General features: G+C 43.4%; 1 protein-coding gene and 1 long non-coding RNA gene across 6 annotated transcripts in view; one reads left to right on the top strand and one right to left on the bottom strand.

The window, feature by feature from the left end:
* Positions 1–26,528, bottom strand: part of LOC137384901 (uncharacterized) — a 123,165-nt gene extending 96,637 nt beyond the window's left edge. Inside the window, exons 1-2 of the long non-coding RNA XR_010977700.1 lie at positions 26,491–26,528; positions 15,300–15,381 (exon numbers count right to left, since the gene is read on the bottom strand). This is a non-coding gene — a long non-coding RNA (uncharacterized lncRNA). The remainder of the gene's footprint in view (positions 1–15,299; positions 15,382–26,490) is intronic.
* The window catches only part of LOC137384900 (protein FAM107B-like), a 146,283-nt gene that overhangs the window by 87,822 nt on the left and 31,704 nt on the right, over positions 1–26,757 (top strand). Inside the window, exon 1 of one of the 5 annotated variants that reach the window (XM_068059575.1) lies at positions 25,578–25,764. The exons of the other annotated variants lie outside the window; for them this stretch is intronic. Within the exon in view, the coding sequence (XP_067915676.1) occupies positions 25,755–25,764 (10 nt within the window). The 5' untranslated portion in view covers positions 25,578–25,754. Of the gene's footprint in view, positions 1–25,577; positions 25,765–26,757 lie in introns of those variants that run through there. 5 annotated transcript variants of the gene reach the window in all.

Genomic DNA, 26,757 nt, shown 5'->3' with positions numbered 1-26,757 from the left:
ACATGTCTGTAAAAATATGGAAGATTCACATTTCAATTTTTCAAGAAGATAAGTTTCCATCCTTACTGGTTTTGGAGCTAATTTTGCTCTTGCTGAGGTTTTACACCCGGCTGCTGCATCCTGGGAAAGGCCTGGCAGTGAGCGTTAGCAGACTGTTAGTTGGTGGGAAATGTTGGAGCCAAGCTCAATGTTGACTGGGCCCAGTGTCCACAAACTGAGCGGTCTGGATTCTTTGACTATTTTGCCACAGAAGGATCTTGGTATGATTTATGTTAAAAATGTTACCTTTTTAAGTTAAATCCAGTTCTCAAGAGATTTAAAATGACCACAGCAGCAAAAAGATGTTCATTGTGGCCCAGGTTGTGGAATCCTGTTACTCACATACCACTTTGTACTAAGAGGATGAGTCAATTGGCTTAACGTAGGTTCATTGGGGCCAAATTTTGTCTGTAAGTGCAGCAGTATTGGGATGACTATTGTGAGCTCAGCTGACCTGTCAGACGTCTGCTCACTACAATTTTGGGTGGATCTTGAGCTAGGTGTCTAGCACACCTGTTTGAAACAGGCAGAAGCCTCAAGAATGTTTGTAAATAGAGGTCAAATGTCGTAGTTAAGAGCCTGACACTGTTTTCTCCTACCACCATTTCCTCAATTTCCACAACCTACCTTCAAACCACGGGCAAGTCAGGAGCTGGCGATTTCCAGCGGTTTTAAGGATCTTTAAACCGCTTAAGGGAAAAGTAGAAGGAGTTCCGTTGCTCATTTTTTTTTCTGCAGACTGCTGTGTGTTTTCAGCCCTGAAGGTTCTATTTATTTCACCTCCTTTCTGCTGCTCGTGCTACAAGAATTTCCCTGCTGTTGAAATCTGCTGCTCTGTTTCATTCCTGGTGCAACCAATCCTCCCCTTTAAAGTGCTATTGCAAGCCCATGATGGTCAGCTGCCCTATCAGATTTTCTGCCCTCCCAAACAGGGAGCTGCCGACAAGCCACACAGTTTGCCTGTTCAATAGAAATAATACTCAAAAATTGAAATCGTTAGATTGCTGACTGCTCAGTTTATTATCAATGTTCTTATAAGAAAATCGCCCCAAACGTTAAGATGACATCATTCATTTTGAGAGTAACAAAGAGAGTTTCTGGGGATCCACACTCTGGCAGTTAGCCAGTTTAATTGGCGGTCCTACCGGCCACTGGCCAGAGAGGGGGTGGGTCAGAGGTCAGTGGCTAATTTGGTGTCCAGGAGGAGTAGTGAGAACATAAAGGGACATGTTAGTCAGGCACTTGCAACAAAATCTGCTAGAGGCAGGCCTTTGACTGGGCATGAAGTTAAGATATAGTCATTTGTCTTTTAAACAGCTAATGATTGACCAGAAAGAAAAGAAAATTCAGAAGTAGTGTACTGCTTGGGATTTGGGATGGAGTTTAATCGTTTTACATGTCATTGAATGCATTGTAAAAAATTTTGTTTGTTTTTAACAATCTGGAAATACTATCCTGTACAGATACTCAGTATTGTCTCCCAGAAGATTAGAGAAATGCTTGTGAAGACACCTGGAAGAAATTTGGCTGTCGAGCTGGGAGGGGCATATTGTTACGTTCTCCCAAGTTATGCTATCATACAAATAGGTATTGGTATGTACAAGAGAACTCCAGAACACCAGGTACAGGAGCTCCACTTGTGGGAGTGACTAATGCCACCGAACCCAAGAGAATGTTCATGGCAGACCTCAAATGTGTGATAACATCCTTTTCAGCAGGGATCATTGGGCAGTGATCAGGAGCTGACTTTCCCCTCCCCTGACGAGGGTGCTGAAGCTAATTGTAGCACGGAACTAAGATCGGCTGGCTCAGCACATACAGTAAATCAAAGCTGGGATTGTCTGATCTGTACATCCTACTCTAACCAACTGAGGAATTGGGGGGAGTTTGAGAATATCTCTTTATATTCACCCTATCAATTATCTTCTCAAATTGTAAAAAAACTTATGTCTGCTTTTAACTTCCTTGTCTCTGGTAAGGACAGATTAGCTTATTATAGTTAGCAGATTACCTCCCTCTTTGAGAGTTAGCTGCAACTGTCTGGGGATGAACAGGCAGATGTTTACTCTGTGAACCAAATGGTGAGTTGACGATGGAAGGGCTGATTGTTTAGGGCGATTTCTGTGAGCAAGACTGAACATCAGAGAATAACTTGTGTCCAGCAGTTTAACCAGGGAATATAAAAGGGCAAATTTTCAAATTGTTTCCAGCTTCTCAGGAAGAAAGATGCTAGTGTTCTTCCGTTTTCATCTGATAGAAGGTATGCTTACCACAGTACGAATGATGCACACCATCCCTCTCTGGACTCTACCCTTATTGAGATCCTGCGCTATTATAACACACCGAGTGTACTGGACCAATGCAGTGTGTGTAAAAGCAGCTCTGACTAAATGAACATGTCCAGCGATTAGACCAGGTAGTTGCTCAGTGTGTTGGTGCCCCAATGTGCTGAACATTTGGTAGACTTAAATATACATTTCTCAATCTGGCAAGTTCAAACTGATTGAAGTCAAGCACAGTGTGAACTTGTGTTGCACCAGTCTGTAACACGGTAAATCAGAATGACATCATATCGGCCTAAGCTGAACTTTTTTCAATTGGATAGTGTGTGTATTTAACTTGCGAAGGTGGTTATTATCAGTTGCTTTGAAATGGTAGCCAGCAAAGGGCTCGAAACAGTGATTAGTGAGAGATCTAAACCAAAACTTGGGGGATGTGGTTAGGTGCCTGAACGGTAATGAGGTCAATGCCACCAGAAGCTAGAATGGAATTTCAAAGTTATTATTTTAGCATCAAATCTTTGTTCTACTCCCAGGAAGCCTTGCCAAATGCTCCTTTTGGTGCGTTTATTCAAACTCCATCAATGCGAATCTTATGGAGCAGTGTACATTTCTGATGGGAATTTCATGCCGTCACTCTGCATTTCCTACCCCCTCGCTCCCCCCGACCCACTCCCACAACAGTGAAATAGCACCTTTAGCTAAGACATGCCCTCTGGCATTTCACAAACGGGGATAAGGCTGCTGAGCCAGTCAAAGAAGAAAAGATAAAAGCAAAATACTGCGGATGCTGGAATTCTGAAACAAAAACAAGAAATGCTGGAATCACTCAGCAGGTCTGGCAGCATCTGTGGAAAGAGAAGCTGAGTTAACGTTTCGGGTCAGTGACCCTTCTTCGGAAGAAGAAAAGACTTGCATTTAAATAGCGCCTTTCATGACCTTCCGAAGCACTTTAAAGCCAATGAAGTACTTTTTGAAGTGCAGTCACTGTTGTAATGTGGGAAACGCAACAGTCAATTTGCACTCAGCAAGATCCCACAAACAGCCGTGTGATAATGATCAGATAATCTGTTTTAGTGGTGTTGGTTGAGGGATAAACCCCTTCAGTACTGCGCTGGGGATGTCGGCCTATATTATTTTTCGTGTTCAAGTTTCTAGAGCGAGGCTTAAACCCATGACCATCTGACTGAGAGAATTCTACCACATCTGGCATATTAAAAGGGAGCGATTAGGAAGGGTATGAAAGAAATGACACAGATGCTGCCAGGCCTGCTGAGTATTTCCAGCATTTCTTGTTTTTATTTCTGATTTCCAGCATCTGCAGTATTTTGCTTTTATTAGTATTATGGAAGAGATGAGGTTTTTTAAGATGGGGAAGAGTTCCCAAGTGTAGCACTGAGGCAGTTGAAAGCTCTACCATTAATAGAGGCTAGCAAAATAGAGAGAATGCCACAGGAAAGGATCACTGGGGAATAGATACAGGACTGGAGGAAATTGAAGGAAAATTAGCCTAATTTCCCAAGCCTTTTGCATCCTTGTTGAAATTATTTCTGGTTAAGCGTGTCAAGGGGTTTAAAATTTAACTGGTGGCAAAGACAAGTGCAATTGATTGCAGAGCAATTGATTAAACTAGGCAGGCTTTTAAATTGGAAAATAAGTTCCTCCTGAGGCAGCGGTTCAGGGAGCCTACCAGCCATTATGTAAATGATCTGATCCCAGAAAATCCAATGGGTTTTGCATTGGGAAGTGCAGACAGGCAAAGAGCCCACCCTGCACCAATCTGGCAGAATTCCCATTGGTTTGGAAAAAACAGCCCATTGTTTGGTCACCATATTTAAGGAAGGATATGTTGGCATTGGAGGCAGTTCAGTGAGGGTTCACTAGATTGGTCCCTGGGATGAGAGGCTGAGTAAATTGGGCCTGTATTCTCCGTAGTTTAGAAGAATGAGAGGTGATCTCATTGAAACTTAGAAGATTCTGAAGGGGCTTAAAGGGTAGATACTCAGGTTTTTTTCCCCTGGCTGTGGAATCTAGAACAAGAGGTCACAGTTTCAGGATAAGGAGACGATCATTTAGGACGGAGATGAGGAGACATTTCTTCACTCAAAGGGTTGTGAATCTTTGGCATTCTCAATTGCAGAGAGTTGTGGATGATCCATCATTGAATACATTTAAGGCTGAGATAGACAGACTTTTGGTGTCTCAGGAAATCGAGGGATATGGTGAGTGGGCGGGAAAGTGGAGTTGAAGCCCAAGATCAGCCATGATCATATTGAAAGGCGGACCAGGCTCGCCAGGCGGTATGGTGATCTACTGCTTATGTTACTGAATGCTCCACATTGCCTTTATCAGCTCACTGTTAAGTTTTTGTTAAATGGCTGTGTCAGATGATGATGATTTTGAGTTAAAGCCCTTGGAGCGATTTTTCCCAGATACTTTAGGCACTAAAGAGCCTCAGAGGTTGCCAAGATGGGGCCTTAATCTGAAAGATTGGTTGAGCCTGCATTTAGTGCAGTGCCACCTTGGTAAAGGAGAGGTGAAGTGTGTGCTAGGAATGGTCACCCAGAGGATCATTAAGGGGCTGATTGCCATTTAAATTGCCTGCTAGCGCTCATTAAGGAGGCTGCAGGGAACTTTGGTGGATAAAGCTTAACCCAGTGCCCTCTCCTAACAGCAACCATCTGATTGGGAGTGAACAAGTCGTTGTGGAGGTGTTTGAGCTTTATTTAAAGGTATATCTCCTTTTACTGTTCACTTGCTGTTGGAGGCTTGGGGAGGACCTTTGAAACATTTCACAATGTTTCCTGGGAGAGTTTGTCAAGCCTTCACTGATGCTCAACATTTATTCTAGAAATTCTCTGAGGACTTCACCTGAAAAGAGTAAATACTTTCCCTCATTGGATGCCTTATAAGAGTGACCAGGAGGAAGGGAGTGCTTGGTCACTGGCATCTTGCTAGTGATTCCCCTTAGTCTTCAGCACAGTTGGGAGAGGGACATGACAGGTAGGGCCACGCTATGCAGGAGAGAGGGAGAAGCGAGTGAGGTGAACTCCTTTGCCCCTGCGGGTACAGGACAACCCTCCTCCTCTGGAGCTCCTCCACCAGGACCTTGGATGCCACGTCTGAAAACCTGTGCACCCTCTCCATCAGCCCTTGAGATATTATGCTGTGTGTCAGCCAGAACACACCATACATTCAGTGGAAGTGGATGCATGGAGCCCACATATACCACTCCATAAAGATAATATCTAATTAGCACTCGAGTACTAAACCTACAGGTGTCTGCTTTAGTGCCTCCAGACAAATTCAAATTATGTTAATTAGCAATTGGGACCAAAATTGCTAGCTAAAACCAGACTTCCAACAGGCGTGTCTAATTAGCACAGCACCCATTTAGCACCTGTTTTCACCCGTTCACCAAAATAACCCCCTCATTATTTGTTTCGTCATTACATTGCAGTGAAATCTGATACCTCGAAAATCTTTGGACATTTTGGTTACGTCCTCCCCATTCAATCTTGTCAAACAGTGCCATAACATCACATTACTCCAATTGTGCTGACTTTTCCTGGTTTATATGGCAAGGCGGGTTCAGCAACACCTCAACAACAGCAAGAATTGTCTGTTGCTCCAACATTGTATGTGTGCCTTTTATGTTTCTGCCCATGTGTCTTCCTCAAATGCCACGGGGAGGTCAGACAGAGCAGGGGGAAAACAAACCTTCTCCCACAGTTGCATTTCTTGCTGGAAGAGTCAGTTCTGTAGTGATAATGAGATTGGGAGACGTGTTTACTTTATACTCTGGAGATGCTAGTCTCTTTGGGTTAAATGTTCGTTAAGCCTCAGTGTTTGTATGTGTTATGTAGCCACCTTCCTCTACTTATTGCAGGAATGATGTGATCTGGTTTTGATTATAACTGATGTAAGAAGACAAATAGAGGAGATTTAAGTCTGCCCAGAGACAACAGACAAACAGGATGGGATGCAATTGAGGAAATCAGTTTCTGGCAATAATTGCGACTAATGACAATGGTTGGATGCAAAATCTTGTTTTCGCAGTTGTTTAGTTTTAGAGAAAGTTAAAGGCAGTTGTACTAAATTTAAAAGGGAAAAAGGCTTTAAAAAGACTTCCAGAAGCAGAAACAGATTTTGAAAAATTGCATTTCTATCTCAAAGAGCTTAACATACAATGAATTACTTTGATGTACAATGACTGTAAAGCAGCTATTTTTTGCACAAAGCAAGATCTCACTAAACAACAATGAGATGGATGACCAGTTGACTAGTTTTTAGTTTTGTTGGTTGAAGGAAGTACACAATGGCCATGCCCTGCACTGTCAGCTGTGACTTATTTGGTAGCACTCTGGCCTCTGAGTCAGAGAGTTGTGGGTTCGAGTCCCGCTCCAGGACTTGAGCACAAAAATTTAGGCTGACACTCCAGTGCAGCACTAAGGGAGTGCTGACATGTCAGAGGTGCTGTTTTTTGCATGTGATAAACTGAGGTCCTGTCTGCCCCCTCAGGTGGACATAAAAGATCCCATGGCACTATTTCAAAGAAGAACTGGGGAGTTCTCGCTGGTCTTCTGGCCACTAGTTATCCTGCAATAAACATCACAAAAACAGATTATCTGGTCGTTATTACATTGTTCAGCAGCTCTGGCAGCATCTGTGGAGAGAGAAGCAGAATTAATGGCTGGAATTTTACCCTTGGCAGACGGGAGCCATCCACCGACTGAAAGGTTGGTGGCGATCTCGCCTCCGCCTGGGCTGGGATCCAATCTGCATTTTGCGGTCTTCAAGCCTTTAATTGGCCTGAGGCGGGACTTGCACCTCATTCCACCTAGTGGAGCTGCCAGCAAATCAGTGGGCCAGCAGCTCTTAGTCCCAGCAGCGCCACTGGGAGCGGTGGCCACTGCTGGGACTGCAACCCAGCCATTGCAAAGAAGATGTTGGAGAACCCGGAACGAAGGTAAGTTTCTGGTGCCTCACTGGGGGTGATCAGTCGGGCACCAGCGAGGCAAGGGTGGTCAATTGGGGGGGCGGGGGTTGTGTTGGGTCCTGGGGGTGGTTGGGGCAGTGGGGGCGGCTCTCCGTCGGGCACAGGGTGTCAGGCGGCTTCTCTCAGTCCCGAGCCACCCGGCGGCCGCGGGTAAAATCCTTGTGGTCACCTAAGGGCCTTGATTGGCCTGGGACTGGTGGGCCGTTTTCCACCACCGCCCTGCGTAAAAAGGTGGCAGAGGCAGGAGCGGGTGGGGAAGGGACCCCGAGCATCCCACTCCATTTTGCGCCCTCCTATTCTCCTTTCAGGTTTCCAACATCTGCAGTATTTTGCTTTTATTATCACATTGCCGTTTGTGGGAGCTTGCTGTGTGTAAATTAGCTGCAGTGTTTCCTACATTACAACAGGAGTTACACCACATTAAGTACTCACTGGCTGTCAAGTGCTTTGGGATGTCCTGAGATTGTGAAAAGCTCCATCAATACAAGTCTCTCCTGAACATCTTGTGATTTGTTTTTCTTTTTCACTTTAACTTTTCCTCTTCCAAGAGCACACTTCCTACTTTTCATCACCTAAATTACCAGTCCAAGTCTGGCTAATAGAGTAGGATGATAACATCTTCCACATGGAAATGTTCAGCAATGTTACCCATGTTGTTCTCCGACCAACCACCAGGAGCCTTGACTCATTAATGGAGGAATAGATGACCCCACCCAGACAGTATTCCCCTTTCTCCGCCCTGACAATCCAGTTGAGATTAGTGACATCCTCATCCCAGGGAAACATGAGTGCAAACATCAGTTCACGACTAAAATTCAGATTGAGATGAGATGAGGCTCGTGTGAAGCAGAGACCATTAGGCTGAATGGCCTGTTTCTGTGCTGTAAATACAATGTAAATGTTTTAACTTTATCTCTTGTTAATATTAATGGAAATGATCAAATTCCTTCCATTTTTCAATTTTTAAAAGTGTTGTGCTAATTTTCTCCGCTTCCCGCCCCCCCCCCCCGCCCCCCGAAGACACTGACTCCTTGCTGGGGTGTAGCTCCACAGATGCTTCAGTAAGTCCTTGAAATGGAAATCACTTTCTATAGAGACAGGAGAAGGCCATTCAGCCCCTCGAGCCTGTTCCGCCATTCAATGAGATCATGGCTGACCTGTGACCTAACTCCATTAACCCACCGTTGCCCCATATCCTTACTATCTTTTGGTTAACAAAAATCTATCAGTTCCAGATTTAAAATGTAATCATTTATCTAGCATTAATTGCTGTTTGTGGAAGAGAGTTCCAAAATTCTACTGCCCTTTATCTGTAAAATGGTTTCTTAATTTCACTTTTGAAAGATCTGGCTCTAATTTTTAGACTATGTCCTAGACTTCTCAATCAGTCATAGAGAGATACAGCACTGAAACAGACCCTTCGTCCCACCGAGTCTGTGCCGACCAACAACCACCCACTTATGCTAATCCTACAATCCGGAGGAAACCGGAGCACCCGGCGGAAACCCACGCGGTCATAGGGAGAACTTGCAAACTCCGCACAGGCAGTACCCAGAACTGAACCCGGGTCGCTGGAGCTGTGAGGCTGCTGTGCTAACCACTGCGCCACTGTGCCGTCCCAGTGCAAATAGTTTCTGTCTATCTCCTATTTGTTCCCCTTAATGTCTTGAAAACGTCAATCAAATCATCCCTTAAGCTTCTAAATTCCAGGGAATATGTGAGGCTTCTGTTTGTTGGCAGGTTATTTAACAGCCAGCCCAATTACTTCCTTACTTGGCATCCATAACCATTTCCAGCATGAGTCACTGGTTAACAATCAGGATCAGGAGCCCTGGTTACTATTTCTCTGCCACCCACTAAGCATCCCGACCCTAACCAAGTGGGAATGAGGCCAGTTGTAGTGCACCTGCTGCCCCTTCAACTGAGAGCAGCCAAGTCAGCGCTAACTTTGTATCGAACATGGGATCTTCCTGCTTTGTTTGGCTCAATTACTCACTGGATAAACCTCCTCAGCCCCCAGGAGAGCAGACAACTTCTTAATATGCAAGAGTTTTTGTGGGAAAATAAACGATTTTTAGATGGTCTAGGTGTTTTGAGATGTCAAGCTGCATTGCCAAAACCTGGTCTAATAATTTTTTCCCCCCAAAAATATAGTTTATTCATAAAATTTGCAAAAATACATTACATAACAATTCAACTTTGACATTACATAAAGCACAATACAGATCAGTTTCTTTCAATACAGTACATGAGGTGCCTCACTACACTTGCCAGTTCAGGTTATATATATTTTTTTATTCATTCATTCATGGGATGTGGGCGTCGCTGGCCAGGCCAGCATTTATTGCCCATCCCTAATAGTCCTTGAGAAGGTGGTGGTGAGCTGCCTTCTTGAATCACCGCAGTCCATGTGGGGTAGGTACACCCACAGTGCTATTGATTTTGTAGCGGTTATGTACAACTGAGTGGCTTGCTAGGCCATTTCAGAGGGCATGTAAGAGTCAACCACATTGCTGTGGGTCTGGAGTCACATGTAGGCCAGACCAGGTAAGGACAGCAGATTTCCTTCCCTAAAGGACATTAGTGAACCAGATGGGTTTTTACAACAATCGACAATGGTTTCATGGCCATCATTAGACTAGCTTTATAATTCCAGATTTATTAATTGAATTCAAATTCCACCTTTTGCTGTGGTGGGATTTGAACCCATGTCCCCAGAGCAATACCCTGGGTCTCTGGGTTACTAGTCCAGTGACAATACCACGATGCCATCTCCTCCTTTACCTTTACAAGGTACCTTTACATTTCATGTCAAACGTTCTCTGGTGTATACAGCCCGAGGGGTTTTACATGGCTTCCAGCCCCTCGGTTCACTATGGCGGGAGGGGCTTACACCGTGGCCTTTCCCTATTCAGCTTTTGCAGCGGCTGCCCCAAGCTTTAGTGCGTCCCTCAGCACGTAGTCCTGGACCTTGGAATGTGTCAGTTTGCAACACTTGGTTGTGGACAACTCTTTGTGCTGGAAGACCAGCATGTTTCAGACAGACCAAAGTGCGTCCTTCACCGAGTTGAAGGTCCTCCAGCAGCAGTTGATGTTTGTCTCGGTGTGCGTCGCTGGGAACAGCCCAGAGCACTGAGCCCTATGTTACAGAGCTGCTCAGCATGAAACTGGACAAGAACCATTGCATCTCTTTCCAGACTTGCTGTGCAATGGCACATTCCAGATGGAGGTGGTCAATGGTCTCTTTCTCCCCCCCCCCACCCTCCACCGCGGCTGCCTTGAGGTCAGCATGCAGAGGTGGCGAGACTCTGGGCGTGCAGGAAGGATCTGAAGGAGGGCCCTTCTTACCACCAGCCTAGCTACGCTTTTGGGGCTTGTTTGAAAGTTCTGGTGATGGGTTTGACAGTCTGTTCAGGGAACCATCCGATAGGATCTACCATCTCCCTTCCCTGCAGGGCCTCCTTACGTACAGACCCACTGCCTGATGGACTTGTGGTCAAAGATGTTTTTCTGCACAGATGTTTCTACGAGGGACAGGTGGTAAGGAGCACTTAATATACGCAGCAGGAATTGCACAATAGGAACCTTGAGGGTGCAGCACCTCAGACCCGCTCCAACTCCTCCACCATAATTTAGTTGTGTCAGAAGTGCTGTTTACGTGCACAAATAGGGATTCGTTCCGCTGTACTTCCAGCAAAATTTCAGTAGCGGAGTAGGAGCGCTGAGGAAATTCAGTGCTTGCTGTTCGACGATTGAAGATAAAAGATTTCATAAGTCTTGGGTTTATCAGTTCCCTTTTATGAGACAGAGATGGAGACAAGACTCCAGTTTAATAAATAAGTAATGCCCAGAGGTGCACCCATGTTGAAAAATGACTTGATAGCGTTTTAGTTTGCTCAGTAGTCTGCTGATTCTGTGTTCAGTTCTGAACTTTTATAGCTTTGCAACAGGTCTGTGTTCTATAGATTCTTGACTAGGTCAATATTCTATAGGGTCCTTTTGTTAGCTTTTTGCTCTACAGATTCTCTGCTTATTCTGTATACTATAGATTGCAGATTAAAGAAAGACAGACTTGTATTTCTAGAGTGCCTTTCACAACCTCAGGACAATGAGGTACTTTTGAAGTAATGTAACTGTTATATTACTTTGGACAATTTAATAGTCTGTTAATGTTTTCGCTCAAGGAGAATTTTCCCTCATTCCATAAACAATTCCTCCACTTTAACATATTACTGATAAGTTGTTGGAGATGTGGAATTAAGAAACCTTTCGAGTGCTGTCAAATCAGGGCTTTTGTTTTAGCCTGGGCCCAGCAGAATTTCATGACTCTCAAAGGTTGGTGAGCTAATTCTTAATGTATTGCACATGATTGATAACAGCATATAGGACTTTTATTCAAGCCTTTATTTGAATACATCTGTTTGCCTGCACAATACCTGCCAGAGTCAGGGCCGAAAGGAAGGAGACAAACTGGGGGCTTGGAAGATGTAGCCATTTGAAACTATAACCTACAAAATGATCTGTGATGAGAGCAACTCTCAAAAAGAGACAATTTGGAACTAGACAAACAAGCAAAATTATGGATTACAAATAAGTTGTTGAATGGAAGAGAAAAGGGTAATTATTTCTCGGGATCTTCCACTATAAGTCATATTACTATATTCTATCCTGAATGGTTAATAAATTAAATGAGCTTATTGTGATGGGGAAACCGAAGCATTGCTGACTGACAACCGAAGGAGTCAGTAATTCTAGTGGAAAGACAGATAGGTAGGTTTATATTCAAGCTAGCTGGCAGGGCAATGTAAGCTTTTAAAATATTACAATAAATTTGCAACCAGATTAAAAGGCTAAGAGGCTAACCTATGAGTGGATTTTATACTCTTACATTTTCAGCCTTTTACATGCTATTGCCAAACCAAATTTCAAAGGGCCATTTAATTGTCTGAAGTAATTAGCTTAAGGATATTTCTAATATAAAATAATCATGCATTTTCATATCCAATTTCATAAATGAAATGTATAATAGAATGAAAGAAGACAATGTTAAAAAAAAATCTTGCTTTCAGGAAAGCAGTTTGCTGTTTTTCCACAGGCAGTCAGTTTTTGAGGAAGCATAGATTTAAGGTAAGAGGTAGGAGCTTTAGAGGAGAATTGAGGGGAAATGTTTTCATCTGGAGGTTGGTGGGGATCTGGAGCTCACTGCCTGAATGGGTGGTAGAGGCAGAAACCCTCATATCATTCAAAAAGTACTTGGATATGCACTTGAAGTGCTGTAACCTACAAGGCTACGAACCAAGGGCCAGTAAGTGAGATTAGTCTGGATGGCTAATTGTCAGCTGACACAGACACAATGGGCTGAATGGCCTCCATCCATTCTATAAATTTCTATGATGTAGTTATATTACATTTGATAACTACCAATATCCTATCTTATCATACAACAATTGAATCCCACATCATAACTCCATGAACCATGGATTGTATTAGCTATATAATGGGAGTGCAGAGATATGTTTACACTTTGTGCGAATAAGCCAGTTCTCTCTCTCGCTCTCCCTCTCTCTTGTGCACACACACGTGTATTTTTTTTGTTTGTGCATTTGATTATTTTGCTTTGAAATTATAATTGGGCCAGTGACTTCCTCTGATGCCATTTGCATATTGCTTCAAGAGGTTTATGTTAATAATTGCTTAATCCTTCTGCTTCTATGGATGCTCCTTTATAATAATGTATTAGTCATTTATGGCACAGAACGAGGCCATTTGGCCCCTTGAGTCCATGCTGGCTCTCCATGGAACTGTTCAGTCCGTCCCACTCCCCCGCTCAATCCCTGTTATCCCTGCAAGTCTATTTCCTTCAAGTTGTTGTGAAAACTAAAGGGAAAACCATTTATATCATATTGATGCCCAGCAAAAATGAGGGAAAAGATACAGAAAAATACCGAACTGCAGTTGAGCACCAAATGGAGATGGGGAGAGGGGTATCACCAACATGGCAGTCCAGAGGCCTGAACTATATAAAATGGCCAAACACTGACACTGGAGGAGGGACTCCACTTTTTACATCAACCTAGTCGGAAAAACACCTGCAGATCAAGACTCTGGTTTCTGCCCTTGGTCATCTTCATATCCCTGCTGCAGTAATTCATCTTGAATCATGTGTTCTTCAAGTTCTTTATGCAGCAGCTATTGAATTTCCTATATTAATATATTCTGTTATTTCCTCAAAGAACGCTTATTTGTCGGATCTGACTTGCCTTTACAAATCTGTGTTGGCTGCCTTTAATTTAACCCATAAAGAATAAACCTCAGATACTGGACGTTTGAAGCAAAACCAGGAAAGGCTGGAAGTATATAGCAGGTTGGTCAGCACTTGTCGGGAGAAGAGATGAGTTCATGCTTGAGGTGTAGACCCTTTGTCAGAACAGTTCTCGTGAGCTGTCCTCATCTGAAATTCTGCCTGACCTGCTGACTGTTTCCAGCATTTTCTGTTTTTCTAAATTTAACTAAATTTTCTAAATCTTTCCAGGTGAACATTAATTTTGTTCTTTTATCATGGACTGTCAAAGCTTACCCACTTCCGGTGTTAGGCTGACTGGGTATGGTTTTTAAGTTTATTCCTTTCTACCTTCCTGAACAGAGATGTTACCTTGGCAACCCTCCAATCTCCTGCACAACTTCCAACTCCATGAATATTTGAAATATCCTGTATCAGAGCCTTTGCTATCTCCTCTTTAACGTCTCAGCATTCTGGGGCGGTAAATAGATATAGTAACTTTTACGAAAGATTCCAGGGTAAATGGATGGAGCAGAGGTCCAAGAAAGCACTCCTTGCGAGGGATAGAACTGAAAAGCAGGGCAGTTGTGTTAGTGTCTTGTTTACTTTAGGTTCCACTAACTTTCTGTAATTCTTTATTGACTGTTAGCCTGTCTAATTGCTCCACCTTGCTCTCTCACTCTCACAGCTTCAGAACTAGGGGCAAGCCATTTAGGACTGAGATGAGGAGGAATTTCTTCACTCAAAGGGTGGTGAATCTTTGGAATTCTCTGCCCCAGAGAGCTGTGGAGGGTCAGTCATTGAGTACGTTCAAGACTGAGATCGATAGATTTCTACATATCAAAAACATCAAGGGATACAGGGATAGTGCAAGAAAATGGTGTTGAAGTAGATCAGCCATGATCTCATTGAATGGCAGAACGGGCTTGAAGGGCTGAATGGCCTATTCCTGCTCCTTTTTCTTATGTTCACCCTTTCATTCCCACTTTCATTCACTGAATAATGAGGAAACGTAATGGAGTATCTCTGATATTCCCTCATCCTCTGAGATTTATTAACATTTTTAATTAGCTGTACCCTTCTTTTGACTATTGTCTTTTTAATGTGTATATAAAATTCTTTACTATTTCCCTTTCTGCTCCCTGCCTGTCTGTCTTCATTTCCCCTTCTCTTTATAGGTTGGTCACTCCCTCTATTTTGTATACTCCGCCTGAATTTCTTGTGTTTTAAGCCCTAAGTTTTTGAAATGTCTCTTTTTATGTTCATTTTAATTATAATTTCGCTGTTTGACAAAGGAACTCCTGCTTTTTGCTGCCCCTTTTGCTTCTGGGAATATGTCTAGTCTGTGTCCTGTTCATTTTGTTTGAAAGTTTCCTATTGTTTGTCCAAAAGTTATCTGCCAGGTTTTCTTTTTCAATTCAGCTGGGCTATTTCCCTTTTTTATCTCATTGCAATTTACTGTTTTCCACTCCAAGTACCTTTTTATCTTTGCCCGCTTCCTCTGGTGTTCAGTTTTTATATTGCATCTAATCCTGTCATGGTTGTGGTTTGCTAGCTGTTCCACAAACCTTACAATAGCTGCTGTCTCATCTCATCTGCAAACATCCTTCTTGTATCTGTAAGTGACTTTCTAATCTTGGGAAATGTCATCTGGTTATACAGATAGTTTCTGATCAGTAATGTCAGTCCAATAAATACTTACATAGGGCGGGTACTGCGATGAATGATCACTCCTGTCTTCCACCCTGATCAGTTCTGCTGAACCATCTGATTGATTTGATCTTCTGCAGAAATGCAAAATAGGGAGAGGATTTTAATTCCCCTCAACTGTGCAAACCAGGTGGACATGCAGTTAAAATGAAATCACTCACCCAGCACTCACTCCATTTCAATGTTAAAATGGCTTATTTTTCAGGTATATAAGCCTCAATGTATGCAAATCGGGGTGCTGTTACATCCAACAGGACCCCAATGCCATGTTGAGCCAGGCCTTTCCAGGTAGGTTTAAAACCTTCCTTTGTAGCACAAGGAGGAACAGGGGTGTTCCACTAACAGCCTAAGATCCCTCCTCCCTCCCATCTCCACACCTTTAGGTTTGATGGGGCTGTCTGCCTTTTTGGCGCTGGACCCTCCCACTGCCAATCCTAGTTGAGCCAACCACTCATAAACCCACTTTCCCAACTGGGAGTTAAAATTCTCAAGTGTTCATGTCACTCAACCAGAGTAGTGAGGGACATCCATATAGAAGTGTGAGGTGATGCATTTTGGGAGGACTAACCAGGCACTGGAATATACAGTGGATGGTAGGACCCTAGGAAGTACAGAAGGTCAGAGGGACCTTGGTGTACTTGTCCATAGATCACTGAAGGCAGCAGCACAGGTAGATAAGGTGGTTAGGAAGGCATATGGGATACTTGCCTTTATCAGCCGAGGCATAGTATATAAGAGCAGGGAGGTTATGATGGAGCTGTATAAAATGCTAGTTAGGCCACAGCTGGAGTACTGTGTACAGTTCTGGGCACCACACTATAGGAAGGATGTGATTGCACTGGAGAGGGTGCAGAGGAGATTCACCTGGATGTTACCTGGGCTGGAGCATTTCAGCTATAAAGAGAGACTGAAAAGGCTAGGGTTGTTTTCCTTAGAGCAGAGAAGGCTGAGGGGGGACATGATTAAGGTATACAAAATAATGAGGGGCATTGATAGGTTAGATAGGAAGAAACTTTGTCCCTTAGTGGAGGGGGTCAATAACCAGGAGGCATAGATTTAAGGTAAGGGGCAGGAGGATTAGAGGGAATTTGAGGAAAAGTGTTTTCACCCAGAGGGTGGTTGGAATCTGGAACGCACTGCCTGAAGGGGTGGTGGAGGCAGGAACCCTCACAACATTTAAGAAGTATTTATATGAGCACTTGAAATGCCATAGCATACAAGGCTACGGGCCAAGTGCTGGAAAATGGGATTAGAATAGATAGGTGCTTGATGGCCGGCATGGACATGATGGGCCAAAGGGCCTGTTTCTGTGCTGTATAACTTTGTCTCTGACTCATAACTTGCAGGAAGGTGAACGGTAAGGAATGGTTTAGGATGTGCTAAGATTTTTTTAAAAATTATTCTTTCATGGGATGTGGACGTCGCTGGCAAGGCCCATCCCTAATTGCCCTTGACAACGGAGTGTCTTGCTAGGCCATTTCAGAGGGCAGTTCTGAGTCAACTACATTGCTGTGAGTCAGGAGTCACATGTAAGTAAGGACAGCATATTCTCTTCTTTAAAAGGACATTAGTGAACCATATGGGTTTTTACGACAATCAATTCTAGTTTCATGGCACCATTTCTGAGACTCTTTCAATTCCATTTTTTTTAAATTTTTATAAAATTGTAAATTTATAAAATTAATTAATTGCACTTAAATTCCACCAGTTGCCGTGGTGGGATTTGAACCCATGTCCTCAGGGCATTAGCCTGGACCTCTGGATTACTAGTTAAGTGACATTACCACTATACCACCGTCTTCCCCCAAATTACTTATTTCTCCTTCAGGACACTGTTATTCTACAGGTACCAGTTTGAGAGATGTACCTGTGGAGAGAGCAACACTACAATTGTATAGGGCCTCGGTGAGACCACACCTGATGGACTGTGCAGTTTTGGTCTCCTTACTGAAGCTTTGGTTGGAGTGAGTTTAACAAAGATTCACTAGACTGATTTCTGGGATGAGGGGGTTGTCCTATGAGGAGAGATCAAGTAGACTAGGACTATATTCCCCGGAAAATAAAAGAATGAGATGTGACCTCATTGAAACATATAAAATTCTTAAGGGGTTTGAGGGAGTTTCCCTGGCTGTGGAATCTAGAACATGGGGGTTACAGTCTCAGAATAAGGGTCGACCATTTAGGACTGAGATGAGAGGAAATTTCTTCATTTAAAGAGTTGTGCATATTTGGAATTCTCTACCCCAAAGAGCTGTGGATGCTCAGTTATTGAGTATATTCAAGAGAGAGGTCGATAGATTGAGGGAATAGAGGGGTATGGGAATAGTGTGGGACTTTGAGAGAAGAAAATCCATGATCTTGGTTTAGCAGGCTCGAGGGGTCAAATGGCCTACTACTGCTCCTGTTTATGCATGTTAAACCGCCAACTCTGAACCAGTCTCCAGCCAGAGAAAATCAAGTTCAGTGTTGGTTAAATTTAACTTTAGCAACGGACTGGGATTAGAATAGATAGGTGCTTGATGGCTGGCACAGACACGATGGGCCGAAGGTCTGTTTCTGTGCTGTATAACTCTATGAAAGGACAATCGGCTCTTTGGCGACATTAGTAAGATTTTTTTTAAAGTTTCCAGCCGGTGCAAAGTTGAGTTGGTTTGATATTTCCTGCATGAGATTCCCTCACATTGCTGACAGAACCTTCATCACCGCAACTCCATGCACAATTTACACTGCAGAGTTTGCATTCATGCAATGCTGAAATGCACCTGTAATATTCCAGAAACTTTGAACAGAATATCATCCTTGTAATGGGCGCTTTATTGAATTCTTTCCAAAGGCAGGACATAACATGTTTTTTGTGCTTTTTTTGCTTATGCATTGAAGAAACTCTTGGTTATGGTATTTTTGCTCACAAGTCTTTGTAATGTCATTGGCATGTGTAAGTGAACAGCAAACGGTTTGGGGATCAGATCCCTGGCAGCTGGTCATAATTATGGGCGGCGCAGTGGTTAGCACCGCAGCCTCACAGCTCCAGGGACCCGGGTTCGATTCTGGGTACTGCCTGTGCGGAGTTTGCAAGTTCTCCCTGTGCCCGCGTGGGTTTTCGCCGGGTGCTCCAGTTTCCTCCCACAGCCAAAAACTTGCAGATTGATAGGTAAATTGGCTGTTGTAAATTGCCCCTAGTGTAGGTAGGTGGTAGGGAATATGGGAGTACTATAGGGTTAGTATAAATGGATGGTTGTTGGTCGGCACAGACTCGGTGGGCTGAAGGGCCTGTTTCAGTGCTGTATCTCTTTTAAAAAAAAAAATAACATAACGTTGTGAGTTAGATCAAATCTTAGCTTGTACTTTACAGTTTAGTGAAACTCCCAATAAAAAGAGAATCCAAAGAATCAAAGTTAAATTTTAAATAGCTTTATTTGCTCAACAGCAGTTTGTAACAGTTGGAAAGATAAATTGTCAACGCTTTGGAAAAGTTTTCCGTAGGTTTCTACGTGTTCAGCTAATGGAAACAGAGGCAGCGCCTTTATATTCCAATAGCAAAATAAGAGGGGATGCATCTGAAAATCTTTTGAAATAGTTTGACTCAATCATTTGGACCAACATATATCTACTATATGCATGTATCTACTATAGTTACCAAATAAATATTTAGCACTTTGAACTTCATTGCAAAGTTTCCTCCTTGTTTTCCCTCTTACTGCTCTTGTCCTGTACTAAGTGGCTTATGCTAGGCTAGAATTCCGTAGACATTTGTGGCCTCGTAGTATATCACCTCGAGGGACAGTTTTTCATGTGTGAACTGTTTGTAGACTATTTAACCAAAAGGCACTACTTTCACCAAAGGACAAACACATATGCACCTGGAAATACCAGATAGGCGGCAGTTCAACTCCTGATTGCTAACCATTCCTCTCCATGGCCAACTGTAGTGTAAGTAAAATAACAGGGACTATTTAATGCGCTCAGTCTGCCAGTGAGTAAGACTCTGCAGTGGCCGTGCAGACTTGTAAAATTACTCCTTTCTGTAGAAAGGAGAAGTCTTACGGGTGACCTGATAAGAGCATGAAATGGTTTGATAGGGTAGAAGTAGAGAAGATGGTTCCACTTGTAGGTGAGATCAGAACTAGGGGCCATAAAGATAAGATAGTCACCTAATAAATCCAATGGGGAATTCAGAAGAAACTTTCTTTATCCAGAGAGTGGTGAGAATGTGGAACTCACTACTGTAAGGAGTAGTTGAGGCGAATAAGATAGATGCATTTAAGAGGAAACCAGCTGAACGCATGCAGGAAGAAGGAATAGAAGGATATTCTGGTGTGGTGAGATGAAAGGTAGGATAAGGCTCTTGTGGAGCACAAAAGTTGTCATGGAATTATTGGAACAAATGGCCTGTTTCTGTGCTGTAGATATTGTGTAATCCTTGGTAATACGCATAATGTATCAACTCTCAAGCGAACCTCCGATCAACAGAAATCAATGTAACATATTTTTCTTTCAGTTCAGTGTTTGAGAATCTTTTGTGTCTCTGTCATTTTCCCACCAAGATGGATGGTGTTTAACTTCTGTTTTGGTCCATTAATTATTTAAATATGTCACATTCCCATCTGTACCCGTTAATTTGGTGGATATAAGCTGTGTCCCTGGGGTTTACCTGACTATAATTGTCACTTTCTTCCTCATCAGCATTCTAATTGGGATAGTTCAGGTCACCATTTTCATATCTCTACAGTTGGCAGCAAACAGAAATATTGCAAGTTATAACTGACCATTCTTACAAAAGATTATCTAACTTGTGCTTTTTAAAGCAACATTTGACAATTCAAAATCTGGATTGTGGGGACAGGAAGACTGAAGCAGGGTGGGTCTTGGCAGGAATGAGGGAGGTTGAATGTCTGCCTTAGCAGTGAGGAAGTGCACTGTCAGTAAGTTGGGGAGATCATCTTTGTGGGAGTCAAGGTTACTGGGATGAGTACGGTGAAACAGGGATTCAGGAGGTTGTCATCAACATTGAGACCAGGAAATGGATGGAGTAACAAAAGGACATTGAGTTGGTGAAGCCAGTTTCTCCCACAGGCTATGTATAATCCAACCTATTCTAGAGACTATCCGGTCCATTCAATCTCTTCCATAAATACTTTCTGATCACCAAAATTTATAATGCAAAACCCCTGAATGTTAATCCACCATCACATTTTATCTATTCGTCCATGATGTTTCTTTCCAAACAGACTTGTAGCGATAGCCAACAATGTATGTCACTTTATTAGCAGGTGAATAAGGATTTCGCTGGATTCCGTTTGTATTTCACAGGATAAGTTAAATATAAATGAGGGATGCTATTCAGCTGGAAATAGTTTTCCCTTAATGTGGCATCCAACTGTTTCTTAAATGTTCCCAATGTTTTTGCCTACACTATCCTAAGCTGGAATTCCATACCATGTCTTTAACCCTTTTTGTATGAAGGATTTCCTGATATCAATCCTAAATTTGCCCTTGACTGACTGTGAAGCTGTCCCAATTTTCCTTCTGCCCACAAAGTCTCAATTCTTTGAGAGACCTGTATGCAATTACTATCAAACACCATTTTCCCACCACTGTTAATTTCAATCCTTTATACAATGCTTAGCTGTCAAGTTTTCGTGCCTTGTTTTGTCTGATATAGTGAATGAGATGGTGTTTGGCAAAAGTGAAGGCGTGTCTATAGGTATCAGCTGAGGACAGGATCCAGCATGGCAGTGAAACTCAGTACAGTCATAAAACCTGCTGACAATTACTGCTTGGAATCACACATGAAGGTTACTTTGAGGTACCAGAGGGAGATTGTTACCTGCAATCCTACCCATCCGAATGAGTCAACATCTTCAGAAGGGAGGGCAATATTTGGGAAGGGTGTGTAAAGAGGCAAGGATCGAGTAAACATGTGAAGGATACTGTAAAAGTTAGAAATGATCTGGTCAATGATACTGTGATAACATTACTATATATATTGGATGTCAAATTAGGCTGTTGATTCAAATAAGATTTAAAGCAGTCATAATGCTGCCCGTGTTGCTAGAGAATGGTATGTGCTCATTATTAAACTTTATTTATTTATGGGATGCGGGCATCATTAGCAAGAGAAGCATTTATTGCCCTTCCCTAATTGTCCTGGTTAAGGTGGTGATTCTTGAACAGCTGCAGTCCATGTGGGGGTAGGTACACCCACATTGCTGTTAGGGAGGAGTTCCAGGATTTTGACCCAGTGACAATGAAGGAATGGTGATGTAGTTCCAAGTCAGGATGGTGTGTGACTTGGAGGGGAGCTTGCAGGTGGTGGTGGTCCCATGCATCTGTTGCCCTTGTCCTTCTAGGTGGTAGAAGTCGGGGGTTTGGAAGGTGCTGTCGAAGGAGCCTTGGTGAGTTGCTGTAGTAGATTTTGTAGATGGTACACACTGCTGTTAGTGTGTGTCGGTGATGGAGGGAGTGAATGTTTAAGATGGTGGATGGGGTGCCAATCAAGTCATCTGTCAAGCTTCCTGAGTGGTGTTGAGCTTGTTGCTATTCAGAAGCCCCAAAATAGTGAGACTGTGATCTTGATGTAGTGTCTTGCTCAACAGGAGTGCAGATTGGAGTCAAAATCCTAGAACTCGCATCCTAACAGCACTGTGGGTGTACCTACACCCCAAGGACAGCAGTGGTTCAAGAAGGCAGCTCACCACCACCTTCTCAAGGGCAATAAATTCTGTCCTGGCCAGCAACGCTCTCATCCCCATAAAATGAATTTAAAAAGTCAGGTGCAGTAGTTAGTGTGCTCAATAAATGAGGGGAGGCAGTGGTGTAGTGGTAATTTCACTGGATGAATAATCCAGAGGCCCAGGCTAATGCACTGGGGACATGGGTTTAAATCCCACCACAGCAGATGGTGATATTTGAATTTAGTTAATAAATCTGGAATGTAACCATTGTTGATTGTTGTAAACACCCATCTGGTTCTCTAATGCCCCTTAGAGAAGGAAATCTGCCTTCCTTACCTGGCCAGGAATGTGACTCCAGACCCATAGCAATGCGGTTGACTCCGCTACAAAGTCAAAGGAATGAAAGCGGACGGACCACCCGGCATCGACCAAGTCACTAGAAACGACAACAGCAAACCTAACCCTCTGGACCCTACAAAGTCCACCTTACTAACATCTGGGGGCTTGTGCCAAAATTGGGAGCGCTATCCTACACACTAGTCAAGCAACAACACTTACAGCCAATAACCCAGATACTTGCCATAACCATCCCTGGGTATGTCTTCTCCCACCAGCAGGACAGACCCACCAAAGGTGGCGGGCGGCACAGTGGTATACAGTCAAGAGGAAGTGGCTCTGGGAGTCCTCAACATTGACTCTGGACCCCATGAAGTCTCATGGTATTAGGTGAAGCATGGACAAGGAAACCAAGGGGAACAACCCTGGTTCAATGAAGAGTGCAGGAGGGCATGCCAGGAGCAGCACCAGGCATACCTCAAAATGAGTTGTCAACCTGGTGAAACTACAACCCAGGACTACTTGCGTGCCAAACAGCATAAACAGCATGAGATAGACAGAGCTAAGCAATCCCATAACTAACGGATCAGATCTAAGCTCTGCAGTCCTGCCACATTCAGTCGTGACTGGTGGCGGACAATTAAACAACTAACTGGAGGAGGCTCCACAAATATCCCCATCCTCAATGATGGGGGAGCCCAGCACATCAGTGCAAAAGACAAGGCTGAAACATTTGCATCCATCTTCATCCAGAAGTGCCGAGTGGATGATCCATCTCGGCCTCCTTCGGAGATCCCCATCATCACAGATGCCAGACTTCAGCCAATTTGATTCAATCCGCGTGATATCAAAAAATGACTGAAGGTACTGGATACTGCAAAGGCTATGGGCCCTGACAATATTCCGGCAATAGTACTGACAACTTGTGCTCCAGAACTAGCTGCGCTCATAGCCAAGCTGTTCCAGTACAGTTACAACACTGGCATCTACCCAGCAATGTGGAGAATTGCCCAGGTATGTCCTCCACAAAAAGCAGGACAAATCCAACCTGGCCAATTACTGCCCTATCAGTCTTCTCCCGATCATTAGTAAAGTGATGGAAGGGGTGGTCGATAGTGCTATCAAGTGGCACTTGCTCAGCAATAACCTGCTTACTGATGCTCAGTTTGGGTTCCACCAGGGCCACTCTGCTCCTGACCTCAATACAGCCTTGGTCCAAGCATGGACAAAAGAGCTGAACTCCAGAGGTGAGGTGAGAGTGACTGCCCTTGACATCAAGGCAGCATTTGACCGAGTATGGCATCAAGGAGCCCGAGCAAAATTGAAGTCAATGGGAATCGGGGGGAACTCTCTGCTGGTTGGAGTCATACCTAGCAGGAAGGAAGGTGGTTGTGGTTGTTGGAGGTCAGTCATCTGAGCTCCAGGACATCACTGCAGGAGTTCCTCAGGGTAGTGTCCTAGGCCCAACCATCTTCAGCTGCTTCATCAATGACCTTCCCTCCATCATAAACGTCAGAAGTGGGGTTGTTCACTGATTGCATAATGTTCAGTACCATTCGCAACTTTCTCGGATACTGAAGCAGCCTGTGTCCAGATGCAAAAAGACCTGGACAACATCCAGGCTTGGGCGAGTAAGTGAACGTGACATCTGTGTCACACAGGTGCCAGACAATGACCATCTCAAACAAGATAGAATCTTGGCGTTCAATGGCATTAGCATCGCTGAATCTTCCACTATCAACATCCTGGGGGTTACTATTGACCAGAAACTGAACTGGACCAGCCACATAAATACTGTGGCTACAAGGGCAGGTCAGAAGCTAGGAATCCTGTGGCGAGTAACTCACCTCCTGACTCCCCAAAGCCTGTCCACCATCTACAAGGCACAAGTCAGGAGTGTGATGGAATACTCTCCACTTGCCTGGATGGGTGCAGCTCAAACAACACTCAAGAAGCTCAACACCATCCAGGACAAAACATTCCACTTGATTGGCATTCCATCCACCACTTTAAACATTCACTCCTTTCACCGCTAATGCACTGTGGCAGCAGTGTGTACCATCTAGAAGATGCACTGCAGCAACTCACTAAGGCTCCTTCAACAACACCTTCCAAATACGTGACCTCCCACCTAGAAGGACAAGGGCAGCAGATGCATGGGAACACCGCCTGCAAGTTCCCCTCCAAGCCACACAATATCCTGACTTGGAACTATATCACCATTCCTTCACTGTCGCTGGGTCAAAATCCTGGAAGTCCCTTCCTAACAGCACTGTGGGTGTACTTACACCCCAAGGACTGCAGTGGTTCAAGAAGGAGGCTCACCACCACCTTCTCAAGGGCAATTGGGGATAGGCAATAAATGCTGACCTAGCCAGCAACACCACATCCATTGAACGAATAGAAAAAACTGCTGCTTTCTTCTACACTCTGCCATGAAGATCAGTGTTAGTAAAGCAGATTATTGCACTGTTTCCAATCCACTGCCCCATCAAGTGAGATTCCTCTCATCATCCAGCCTCAGCCTCTCAGTAACCTTTTTGGAATTTGGCTTCAGTGATTTGAATTCAAGTTTGGTCCTCCGGGTCTTTCAATTATGTCAGAACTCAAACTAAAGTTCAGATCACTGGAAGTTGGAAGTAACTCTGCTTCTAACTGCATGTGCAATCCCTATCAACATGTTTATTTCCCCTGTGGATTAAAAAAATTATATTGAGTGCTATATCATAATACAGGTCCGATAGTGAAGGCCAAAACTTGGAATTATACATAGAATTTACAGCAAAGAAACAGGCCATTCGACCCAACTAGACCTGTTTACTTCGACTGCTGCCTTTCGTGGTGAGTTCCACATTCTTACCAGTCTAGGTAAAGAAGTTGCTCTTTAATTCACTATTTGATTTGTTAATGACCATCATATATTGGTGGCCCCAAGTGTTGATTTCTACTACAGGTGCAAACATCTTTTGTTCAAAAAAAAAAATTGTTTAAAATAAAACCAAGCATAAATCTGTAGCTTTTTTTCTGGATGGACGAGTTGGGAGGGGTGAACTGGTTTCGTAAGAGATAGCTACCAATCCTGTTTGCAATGCAGCACAGGTGCTTGAGTTCTGCTATGATGTAGGAGAAAAGTGGGCAGGTTCCTATGGTTTCGGCTCTTTCCCAAATAAGGACTGAGATTCAAAGGCTAAGTTCATGCAGTCATGTAATGATTAGCCAGAAGATTTTGGATTTAGTTCTTGGGTAATAAAACTGCGTGAACAGTGTGTTCTCAAAATGCTGCACCAACATGAGAAGGCACTGAGCAATGAATCGGAACATTCACTTGTAGCATGAGTACAATGAAGAAGGGTCTTGAGATATATTTTACTGAAAGAGGCTTGTAACCTGGCAGATGTACAAAGGTGGCAGGAGCGCTCGGGGACCAACGACTGCCCATGGTTCAAGGTAAGCAGTGGCGATGCTGTTTGAAGGAAAACCATGCTTGTTTCAGTTCGATTTCTCTCAGATGGTTAACACCAGAAAATCATACAACACAAGGTCACCAGCACGACTAGATGGCTTCTCCATTTTGCATTTACTTAATTCTCGTAGTAAGTTATTTTTTGAGATAGTCTGGGTGTTCATGCTGCTTTGAACAACCGGTTTAATGATTGTTCTCACACACAATGCATATTACTGTTTAACCGGTAATGCAGCCTTTACTTACCCAGATCTTATCCATTGTGGTTTGAGGCATTCTGTTCACACAAACAAAACACATGGACCTTACTGACTCTATTCATGCTCTGGGTCTCTATATTACAAAGTGGAATGCGGCAGGCCCATAGAGACTGATGCTAAATGTAAAAGCGAGAGCAATCCCAAGATGAGCACTCTAAACCTGTGAGTATCTTCAGAAGGGGATTATATACTGCTGTTCAGGGATGTGCAAAGTAGAGTAGAGAGATACATAAAAAATAGGAAACAATTTTTCTTAAACAAAAATCTGGCTTTAAATAGCATGCCTGGGTCAGAACAAGGTATACTTCATAAACAAATATTTTTAATTGATTCCTGTAACATAACACATAACTATTAATAATTATGAAATTTGGCAGTGACCTCAATTTTTTTTTAATGGATGCCTCACTGATGTCATGCCAAGTGCAGAAAAATAATGTCTGATAATACCTGGGTGGGACCTCATACCAGCTCTCCAATCCTCCTGGGTTGTCTCTGAATGTCTTTATAATTTACACCTTGGAGCTGTTTGGGCTTTAAGTCACATGACAAAACTGTTCTGAAAATGCCACTTATTCAGAAAGACAGGGACTCGCTGTTTATTAATTGCAGTCAGTGAATTTTTCCTAAACTGTCAGTTTCCTGCTGCCTTAGATAACAAATAGGATTTTAATATTTATAGAGGATGCAGCATGGGAAGGTGTGATATGACAGATT

This window comes from Heterodontus francisci, chromosome 27 (assembly GCF_036365525.1).
Source record: "Heterodontus francisci isolate sHetFra1 chromosome 27, sHetFra1.hap1, whole genome shotgun sequence".
Taxonomy (NCBI): Eukaryota; Metazoa; Chordata; class Chondrichthyes; order Heterodontiformes; family Heterodontidae; genus Heterodontus; species Heterodontus francisci.
This window is presented reverse-complemented; position numbering and strand designations above follow the sequence as displayed.